At 42.6% G+C, this 11,470-nt stretch overlaps 1 protein-coding gene across 1 annotated transcript; it reads right to left on the reverse strand.

Moving 5' to 3' along the window:
* Positions 1 to 556: 556 nt before the first annotated feature.
* Positions 557 to 9,390, reverse strand: LOC138626862 (zinc finger protein 135-like). The gene is given in 8 exon segments (XM_069708824.1): positions 557 to 2,747; positions 2,749 to 2,918; positions 3,049 to 3,172; positions 5,456 to 5,566; positions 5,732 to 5,824; positions 5,941 to 6,042; positions 6,343 to 6,545; positions 9,222 to 9,390. Coding segments are annotated over 8 exon segments (2,685 nt in total). The 5' UTR covers positions 9,250 to 9,390; the 3' UTR covers positions 557 to 893.
* Between the last annotated feature and the right edge of the window lie 2,080 nt (positions 9,391 to 11,470).

Consider the following 11,470-nt stretch of genomic DNA (forward strand, 5'->3'; position numbering starts at 1 on the left):
CGTGGTTGACTGCAGACTCATGGACCTTAAACTTATTTGCAGCTGTCGTCAAAAGGATGATCACACCGTTACGAGATGGTTTTATAGCCTTTACACATGTTACACATATACATTCAAAAATATTAGAATTTCCCTGTTAGGGTGGATAATGTGATCTATTTATCTGTTATCTATGTTTAGTGTGGTGCACATGATAACCAGCAGGGACCACTTTTAATCAGAGAAATTAGTTGGTTTGAAATATCACTATGTAATTCCATTTTTTTAATAATCTTTTCTAGGGGTACCGACAAATCTTTCAAGGCCTTTAGAATCTTTGTACAAGAGAGAATGATTTATCTCTTCACATTTGACTTCATGACATACCAAAGGTATGCAGGTGAACGCGAAACATTTAGTTGTATTTATTTTAAATTTTTGAATTACCTCAACATTATGAGCCCTAACCCAGTAGACTCTATATGGCGATAGTTTAAGACAAAAAAAATGTGATTATGGGTACTCTTATTTAGTAACCACATATTGTGTAGGATGTCACTCTTTAGTGAAATAACACTTGGAATCAAATGTTCATTTTATTCAAGAAAAAAAAAATTAACTCCCAAAGGAATCAAGGTTTATATCATTTATACATACAAATATTATGCAAGACTACAGCAAACATTTCTATAAAAAAAAAAAAAAAAAAAATACAATTTTTTTTTTTACAATGCACTATACAATTACACAGTTTCTGACGATCCGAGCTGACATTTAACGTGAAATGTCTTTCAACATGTCTCGTATGACGTCAAATCATCAGCCCTTCCTCAAGTTCTGGCTTCCAGCTGATGTGATGCTGACGTCCTTCAACAGGGGATTGTTGTACTGAACATCGTAATGGGAATTGGTATCTACGCATGAACAAGTCTCCTGTGTCTTTTTAGGCCATGCAAGCTTGAAAAGCCCTTGCTACACACTGTACAAACATATGGCCTCTCTCCCGTGTGGGTTCGCATGTGTAAAGTAAGAAAGCAGGACTGCACAAAACCCTTTTCACAGATGCTGCACTTAAACGGTCTTTCCCCGGTATGGTATCTCCTGTGTATCTTTAATTCTGCCGCCGATCTGAAAGACTTATCGCAGTCGTCGCACTTGAAGGGCCGTTCGCCCGTGTGAATCAGAGTGTGCCTGACCAACGCGTCTTTGCCAAAGAATCCCTTCCCACAGTGCTCGCAAGGGAACCGCAGCCCTTTGTGGTGGAAGTTGTCGTGTTTCAGGAGGCACCGTCGGGAAGTGAAGGTCTTCCCGCACTGAGCGCAGGTGAAGGTCGGCGTGGGCTTCTCGGTCACGGGCTCGCCGGAGTGATGCACGCGCTCCACGTGCCGCGTTAGCGTGACGCCGTGCCGGAACTTCTTGCCGCATTCCCAGCAAAGGAACGGATACGCTTTGGTGTGTTTTTTCTGGTGCTCCACCAGGTCGGAGTACGAGCGGAATCGTTTGCTGCAGTGAGTGCACTGGAACGGCTGGTAGCCGGTGTGCTTCCACTCGTGTCGGATGAAGCGTTTTAAGCTGGCGAAAGTAGTCTGACAGTGGGTGCAGGTGAACGGCTCGGTGGGGTTGTGGACGTCGATGTAATGCTTATGGAGGGCCTTGAACACGGGGAAATTCTCCTCGCACTGGTTGCACTGGAACGGCGTGTGGGATTCCTTGTGCATCGCCAGCGCTTCCGAGTCTCGCACTAATTTCATGCACACCTCGCAGTAGAGCGGGTTGTGCGTCTGCTTGTGGGAATCCAACGTCGATTTGTACTTGAACGCCTTGTCGCATTCGTCGCACCTGAAGCAATGTTTGACGTCCTCGGGTTTCTCGGGATCCACCTGCTGCTCGTTGTAGCAAATGTTTCTCAAGTGGAACCTAAACGTCTGTCGGCACTTGAACTCGACGCTGCAGTGGGGACAGTAGAACGGACCTTCGATCACGCTTTTGTTGCCGTCGGGGCTTTTGTCTCCGGCGTCCTGGGCGGCGCCGTCGGACAGCTGCTCCTCGTTGGGTCCCTCGCAGGGAACCCCGCTGGATGACTGTTCACCCTCTTCTGCTTCGGTCTCCGGTTCCTTGGCCTTCCTGCCGCCCTTTGCTTTCGTTAAGGCCGTACATTTGTGTTGTTGCAAGTAGCGCATGCTCTTATAAAACCTTTTGCACGCGGGACAAGAATGTGGCAGCTCCTCCGAGTGCTGATTCATGTGTCGCTGCAGGAACTTGGCGTGACTCACCACCTTGCTGCACACTTTGCACGTTCTCTCGTCCAAGTCGTTGCTTTTGGCGGAATCCTGGGACCTAGTTGACTTTTTAGAGCCGCTGTTCGTGCCCTGCGTCTTGCCAGATTTTCTCCACTGCGACAAGTACCGCTTCATTTTGAGTCCTCGGTTCTTTCGCACCGGTCTTTCCCACAAAACGTCAAACTCCGGATCTTCTTTTTTGTTCCTCGCGCCGCTCTCCACTTCAAAGTCTTCGTCCGCAGGGCGTTTCTTTTTCCTCCCGCGTTTGTTGGGCTTCTTCTCCGTGCCCTCCAGCACTGTCACCTGACCGTCCTCCCCGATGATCAGTGTTCCAGATTGATCTTGGTGGTGCTGGTCGTCTGCCATTTCGCTCTCGCTCGCCTCGGCGCCTTCGACGGGATCTGTGACCATGACGGCGTCCATTTCTGCTTTCACCTCGCTGCTGATTCCAAACCACTGGGTTTGCTCACTTTCTTCCGAGTTCCCGGTTCCCTCCACGTACACCTCTTTGTTTTCGGATTCCACCTCCATCTCTGTGCAGACGGTGTATACGAGGCCGGTATCCTGTATCCGTTTCTGTTTGCTCGTTGACTATAACAACTCTTTCCACAGGAGGAAGACAAAGCGCTGACAAGATGCCGCTGTCGACAATGTAAGAATCTAAAAAAAAAAGAAAGAAAAAAGATTGACAAATAAAACCGATTGAAATTGAAAAAGTAAAAACATACAAGACTGCAAGTAACTGATGATACCGCGGTGATGGTGCAGTTTAGTGAAACATTCAGCTCACCAATGTCCTCTAACTGGCTGAGATCTTTCTGAGTGTCCAGCAGGACTTTGAGCTCCTCAGGTTGAGTCAAAGTCTCCATGCATTCCTTCAGAACAGACGAGGTGTCGCTGAGCAAAGAGGCGATCTGAAAAAAAAAAAAAAAAGGGGGGGGGGGGGGGTTTAGATCATTGAAAGTAAATGCTGAGATTTCCTTCTAAATACATTATAAATGTTCAAAATTCGTTGTTGAAAACGTGAAAAGGCTGAAACTCATGTTGCACTGAATTGAGGAGTTAAGACTGCTAAACTGTTCACCAATTTTCAGTTCAGGATTATCTTTTTTTTTTTTTTTTTTGGGGGGGGGGGGGGGGGTCTGAAATGTCAGCTCCCCAGACTGCATTTAAAGCCCTCTGCATGACACCTTCCCCTTACACGGGAATCTTTATTAACACCTAGCGTGTATTAGCATCATCGGTTCTCCGGCTCAATGAGAGTTGCTTCGTCTGCTTTAGTCTGACTGTCTGCTAGCTTGCTACGTCTCCTCCCACCCGGAAATGCATCTTCCCTGGATGCCACCATTTGCAGTACAGCTTTATATCCTCATATAAAAAAATGTCTGTCAAAGACACAGGTTAATTTTGTGAGGAGCCATACTGATGGAGAGCTGACGACCACCACCAATGGACTCTGCAGTGAGGAAAATACACAGATGACGGCAACACGAGTGATTTTATCAGGTGTCTTAATGTAGCCATGACAAGGAAGTATAATGTATGCAGCTCGGTATTTCATGTTCGACGGTAATAAACATCGACCGAGGGCCATCTCGTCTTTCCGATGAGTATAAATCGGGCTAATCGATTAACTTTTTTTCCTTCGTCATGTAACGTTAGAATTACCGACCCTCTATCGACCGGTCGATTTTTAACAGGATTATCAGCACTTTCCCACCTCAGTCCGCATAAATGAGCCGAACTACGTGTTAAAGTCATGCAGAGAGGGGGTGGAGGTGGAGGTGTATGCTGTGCTTCTGCATACATGTTTTGCAGTCGTTTCCAAACCCCCCTGGAAAATTGATGTATTAAACAAAAACATCCTTAGTTTTATTTTTCCTCTTCCGGTCTTGTCTTACAGAAATGAACCTCTGAGGATCACAGTGGGATTCATCGCCTTGCAGTGTGCCTCAAATCATTTTAGCTGTATGGATGGACCAGCACATGGACAGCATTTACTTTCTTCTTTCCACTAAATTCTCCACCACAGCTACATTTTTAGAATGAGTAATAATCCAGCGATTGCTTGTGCCATTGTTAAAATCATATGATTTTCATATATATATATTTTATGTACGTGTATGTTGATTGTATAGAGAAAAACCCACTTGAACATCTTTATTGATTGTCCAACCATGTAAAAGCACTGTTCAAACAGTAGCTGAAGAGACCAGTGCTCTGGAACATAATAATACAGCTCTTTTGATCTGTGACCATGCACAAAATAAAACTAAATGGAAATGTAATCAAATATAGTCATGTTTATTGATAACCTGGGTTCTGCTAGTCAGTAATACATGTTTCTAACTTGAAGAAAAGTGACTAAATAAATGAGCATTCTGTTGCAGACCGAGAAGAAAGAAGTTGATGTTCAGGTAAATTGTGCTCAGAACTAGATTCTGCTTCTGGTGGCTGAAATATGTAAAGTCCCGGACCTGCGTAGCATCATTTCATTTAGGCATCCATATTAAGGGATTAGAGCCCCCACACTACCTGCTGAGACATGTCTCACGCCTTGCGTGTGCAGTGCTTCATTTATAAAATAGAACCAACGCCTATTTCTCATGCACGGTTCCCAGCTAAAATATACAGGGAAACTATCTGTGATCGCATTTGTACTGTGTATACATAGTAAAAACCCAGTGTAGTGTGTTCCAGGCCTAAGGATGAACGAGTCTTCTAAAACTACTGGATGCAGCATCCAGTTTGTTGCTACTTGAAGGCAGCGGCTCAGACTGGCCGTGGTTTTTCTGTGCTTTCAGCATTTGGGAGAAGAGGACTGCTGATTTTCTCATGATTTTGCAACCTAATCAAATATACTTGTGGATGATTTTTTAACATTCAAATTGGCAGGATGGACAATTACCCAATATTTTGCGGTGTAAAGAACTTAAAACACTTAAAGCACGGCATTTTCCAAATTATAGGCAAGATTATTCTTTTCACAAAAATATGAACGGTAGAGTTTCACAACACATTAATAATTAGCCTTAAGTTAAAAAAAACAAACATATGAACTTTAACAGTCGGTGCTACTGTCAATCACACGCGAGCAGAAGGACCGAGCTAGATTAAGCAGGCCGAAAATTGTAATAATACTTGGAGACATAAACTATGAGTGATTACTTTCTCTTAAAATGATATATGAAGTGTACCTGTTGAAGAGTTTGGGTAGGAAGAAGCTTTTCAAGTCTGGACAGAAACAGCCACATCAGTGTCTGGATTGCTTTGTCATATGTGGGACCAAAGTCTCCTGGAAAAACATCCTGAGACACAAAGAAATCCATAAATCTCACATTAATGGGATGTATACATTTCAAATATAGGCTAAACAAGGCTAGACCATAAAACAAAGAATTGTCAGTAATTAAATTTGATTATTTAAACTAACATTATGGTTAAAAATATATACAAATTCAATTTAAACTCGCCTGGAAAAAGTTTCTTCTTTCATCAGGATCTCTCAGCAGATTTCGGACAAGGCCCATGAAATGAGAGTCAGACACCTCCGGCTCCGCATCAGTCTGAAATAAAAGACAATTGAAAAGAGGTCTTCTTTTGGAATAACTCATTTTAGGGAGATGACAGCAGAACACCAGCAGATCTTAAAACCCCCAACCACAAGGAGGTTTCAACCCACCTCCACATTCCACAGAGATCTAAGGTTCTGCATTCGGTCGAGGTGAGGCTGAATAACCTCGAGGTCCGCCGTCTCATCGGAGCGACATAGCTCCAGAATCAGCTGCAATCAAAGCACAAATAATGAGCAAGTTATTTGAAGGAAAGATGCAGTCCAGAGCTGCTCATCTGCCTGCTGCCCTATTCCATTTTAAACTAGGTCTACAATGATGGTCTGAAGCTGTCGCAGTCACACAATTTGTTTTTTTACATGTTTAACATTTGAATCCTTCAGTTACATACAGCCTGAATTAAGATAGTTATACTCTCTGATATTCACTGGGAACTATTGCTCTAAATAGCTTCCCTAATCTTATTTGATTCATTTTGAAGTGGTTTTGAAAAACAAAACCTTCCAACTCACTCGTGCTCTGAGCCCCAAAATCAGTTCAGCCCGTTGCCTTGTGGAGAGAAGTTGAGGAACAACTTCTGTGACCATAAATACAAACTTCTCAAGCAGACCATAATCAGAGACAATTTTCTGCTCCACAGTCTGCCAGATGGCTGCAGAGACCAGCCGAATCGGTGGGACCAGGAGGCGCAGGGTGGAGAGAGGAAGAGAGGCACCTGCAAACAGGGAAATGCATTTTAGAAATGGTTTGAAGGCTGGCAGGTTAGCTGACACTAGCGGTCGATCGGACTGAAAAGGTTCTGTATTGAGTATTGGATGAATACAGCAGTCCCTCCAGAATTAACTCAAATTCAAGCAATCATCCACAATTTTTCCCCGTATAAAAGGTTTTCAGCAGTAAATGAAAAATGACTATTGTACAGGAAATATTGGTGAGGCTAAAATATACCAATCAAGATTTAAATTCAATCACTGATCTTGTTCACGAGTCATTGGAGTGAAACATCACAAATCCTTAGGCTCCATTCACACCTGGCATTAGCATGTGTCCTGGGTTATCGGATCACAAGTGGACAGCTCAAAATGTTTGCTCATACCTGGCTGTAACTGACTTACCAGATTTATATACAAATAAACAGATGCATCACATAAATAAACAGGATTATTTGCCTTCTTTCCTTTTGTGACTAAGATACACAGCAAAAATGTCAACTCATTCTTAAAACTTATGTAGGAAAATGTATATGTCTGAGCGCTGTTTGTAATTCTAAACCCGAACCATCAGGCCCACAGCTTTGGAAGAGCTGACACCCCTTTGCACAGTTCATTTATCCAACACAGCGCAGAGCCTGACCCTCTCAAACACCCTGGAATAAATGATTTGAGCCCTCACCGAGTAAATTACTAACTCAGGTGCTTAGCTAAAATGAGTCTCCAGCGAGCAAGAATGTCTCATTGTGTTAAACGGTACTGCCAGATGTGAACTGCCGTACTTGTTAGGAGCTGTCCACTTGTGATTGGATTACCCAGGTTGCATAATCCAGGTGTGGACGGGCTCAGAAATTACAGACGAGATTAATTTTAAAACAAAAATAAGAAGACACAGCGCTGGCTTTGGTGAAACCAAGCGGCAACCGGCAGTGACGTCACGTGTTGGTTTGTGAACGGCCGTTATGAAGCCTCGAGTTCGGAATTTGGCCGGCGCCATGTTGCTAGTCTCGAGCGGTTTGGAGCCAGTAGGGACCATATTTGGACGAGCTGGGGGAGGAGCGAGCGCTGGATCTGACTCAATCTGATTGGAAACCCGGAAATACAACATCCCGGCACCAATAGCCGGAACCTGACTGCACCACAGGCCTGTCAATTAAACAGAAACGCCACCCGCCCCCAAAAACCCAGCTTGAGGCTTATTTTATAATCAATGACAGGATTATTTTAAATGGACCGCCAGAACACTAATCTGGAGTGAATTTAGCGAATGACATGCAGGAAACTTGGGAGAAATTTTATTGAATGAGCATTTTATGAGAGAAGTTGAAAGGGTTTTTATGGAGCCGGAGGTTATTTGGAGCCAACCGCTAAGCGACACCTGGTGGTATCGCAGTTTAAGGCACTTTCGCATCGGCCTCATTTTTCAGAGCCAAAAGCTACGGCTACTTTGTGGGTGAAACAAGCAGCCTGTGTTTTTATTCACAAAATAACTGCTTAATAGCCAACAGTTCAATCTGCAAATACATCTCCAGCACTTTCTCTACAGTTAAGGGGCGCTCTGCAGAATTACAAACAATAAATTAAATATGTTATTGAGCCCGGAGATATACTTGCTTTAAACTATGCGTTTACATAATGGCTGCCTCACGAATTGTGTCTGTTTGACGCCTGTGCACATCCTTTGGAAATGACTGCAACATGCCAGACAGATTCAACATGACCGGCAAAGTGGCGGTGTAGGGGCACTGTGGAGATGTGCCAGCGTCGGCGACCTGCAAAACGAAATGTAAAAAAAAGTCTGAGACTTTTAGGTGCGTGCACGGTTGCAAATACCCGCAAATCAGGAGTGGGAGTGGTGCCGATGGCGTGTTTACATCTGGCAAATGCGGATGTTTTAATTAAATGCTCGAGTCTCGCGCGTGCCCTCTAGGAGAGTAGTGAAGTAACACGCAAGAGTACAGATGCAAATATGTGGGCAACAATGTTCACCACGCAAACATGAATACGTAGTTGAAAAGCAACTATATTTCCGGCCTAGGTTGATCGCTCACGCAGAGGACGCCAGTTGATTGGGCGATCCTTCAGCGTGGCCCTGTATGTACGGACCTGCTCCACGCGTCGTGGGTGCTGAGCACACCTGTACTTCAAGCGGTCTACTTGAAACGGATGCAAGTAAATCTCAGGTGTGAATAGGACCTTAAACCGATAACCAAACCACGCTGCGGCGCATATACCCACTTTCATCGCCGCGAATTGACTCAGGTTTTACATGTTGATATGAAACTGTCACAAGAGAAAGGCACATGAACGTTGTTGGTATGTTTACATATATAAAAATAAAAACCACTGCGCAAGTAGTATTTGTTAAGACCATAGTCTGAGGGATGTGGTTCACTCCAAACAAAAACACTCAACCACGGCTAGTTTACTTAGCATTAGCGAAGTTAGCACAAGCGATACCAAGCGTCGGTACGTGCCCTGGAACTGCAACGTTATCTATTAACCGAGCTACCTGCTTCAAGGGTAAGATAAGGGGAGGGTTGTTGGGGACACAATAGGAGTCAAATGCGCTGGGAAGTAAAACTTTCCAAATACATAAACGAAGTTAGCAATGCTATTCCCGCGCGCGGGCTGGGTTGCGGCCTAACCAAATAAGTCTGTCTGCAACTGAATCTACTCACCGGGCAACTCAGGAATTCCTCCGTCCATCGTGTGTAGTCACTGCAGTTACATTCAATTTACGGAAAACATTGTGCGTCGCTCGACAGAAGCCAAACTAAAATATCTTTAATGGTTGTTGGGTCCAAGACACCGAAGTCATACAAGCCGATCTTTGTACGTCAACGGTTGCCTTGCGTTCCGTCCGGAATAACAGTCCGACCGACAGTGAGGATATAATTCGTTCCGCCACTTTTTTTTTTCTTTTTTTTGCCGTTCCTCTCACTTTCTCCTCTCTATCAGATATGTTTTTCCTCCTGTCTTTTTTGGTGGTTTTACAGCAGTTGGCGTCCTTTTTCGTTGCTTCAGTTGCATAATATGCTGGGGATGTTGGAACCTGCTTTTTGTAATGCACAGGCCTTGTACTACTGTCTTACTGACCAATCAATTATCTTGGAAAATGCCGTCAGCAATCCTGGATATGAAAAGCAAAACTAAGATCGACAGGATACGTATCAAAGCAAGCCTATAGTCTGACACTATCACAAGATCGTTTGTAATTTCCACCGGTGCTGTTTCTGTGCTATGGTGCACTCCAGAGCCTCGTTGAAAATCATCAGACAATTCCTCTGCAAATGGTCGCAATTGATTTGCAAAGGCTTTTAACATGGATTATGTCTTCAGCTTTATATTTGTCTAATATTAGAGTTTTCTTCTTCTTTGTAAAATATGCCGACAAACTACAGTATTAAATGGAGAATTTCAAGACACAATCCAGGCTAAAGCATCAGAGCAGCAGCTGCCAAATGCAGGAAGGATCGGGAGATTTCCAACAGATGGCTTGTTCAAACATTAAATAATCCAAGATAAATCAATAACAAGTAAAGGACAAAAAACAAAATAATAAACAAATACAAATTGGTTTTGAAAAAAAAAATGCTCGAGGTAAAGCAGATGCTAAACTCAAATTAAAATTTTGTACATGAATAGTTAGTTAAGTGCTAAACATGATAGCTTTTCTAATACTTTTCCTGACCCACAAAAAGTTCTACAAATGTATTCTCACTTCTTGCATCTGTGTTTGACCTTTCACTATTTAACATTTAGTTTTTTTGTCCCCATCTTTTTCCATTGTTCTTCGTTCTCACCTGTTTTCCACCCTCTGTTTTTCAATGTCCCCCTACATTCCTCTTTCCACTGCTAATCCTTAAACTAAAGCAGCTTGTAGAGGTGCCATGATTTCCATTACATATATTTTATATACCATACTTAACCATTCAATTACTAGTCTAAGGTTGTTGTTTTTTTTTGGTTTCAGTGAGATTAGAGCACTAAATTAAGTAAATAATTAATGATTTTGTTAGCTCAGTCTACAGCCTCTAGGTAGGTGTTCTTCAAGGGGCAGCTAAACTAGCTTCAAACTTGTAGTTTTCTGTTCTAATTGAAAGTAATTTAAGTTATGGGACATTAATATACTTCACAAAGTTCCCAATTAGGAACATACAAGTTTTATATAGCTACCAAACCCGATATGTAAAAGGAAAAAAAAGAAGCAAAAAAAGGAAAGAGTGAAGAAATGGCCCTTTCAAGTTCCACTATGGGTAACGTACAGTGCATCCGGAAAGTATTCACAGCGCTTCACTTTTTACACATTTTATTGTTACAGCCTTATTCCAAAATGGATTAAATTCATTTTTTCCCTCAAAATTCTACACACCCCCATAATTACAAGGTGAAAAAAGTTTGTTTCAAATTTTTGCAAATCTATTCAAAATAAAGAATGAAAATATAACACGTCCATAAGTAGTCACAGCCTTTGCTCAATACTTTGTTGAAGCACCTTTGGTTTGTGCTCTGACATGCACTGTCAGCTGTGGGACCTTATATAGACAGGTGTGTGCCTTTCCAAATCATGTCCAATCAACTGAATTCCAATCAAGTTGTAGAAACATCTCAAGGATGATCAGTGGAAACAGGATGCACCTGAGCTCAATTTTGAGTGTCCTGGCAAAGGCTGTGAATACTTATGGACATGTGATTTTTTTCATTTTATATTTTTAATAGATTTGCAAAAAAACGTTTTTCACATTATCATTATGGGGCATTGTGTGTAGAATTTTGAGGAAAACAATTAATTTAATCAATTTTGGAATAAGGCTCTAACATAACAAAATGTGGAAAAAGTGAAGTGCTGTGAATACTTTCCAGATGCACTGTAGGTGAGAGGTTCTAACAAGGAAGATTAAAAGCATGGAATGAAAGTGAAACATCT

The sequence above is a fragment of the Brachyistius frenatus genome, unplaced genomic scaffold (assembly GCF_029030835.1).
Source record: "Brachyistius frenatus isolate BFR_SWC_R1_liver_20210118 unplaced genomic scaffold, ASM2903083v1 Contig_78, whole genome shotgun sequence".
Classification (NCBI taxonomy): domain Eukaryota; kingdom Metazoa; phylum Chordata; class Actinopteri; family Embiotocidae; genus Brachyistius; species Brachyistius frenatus.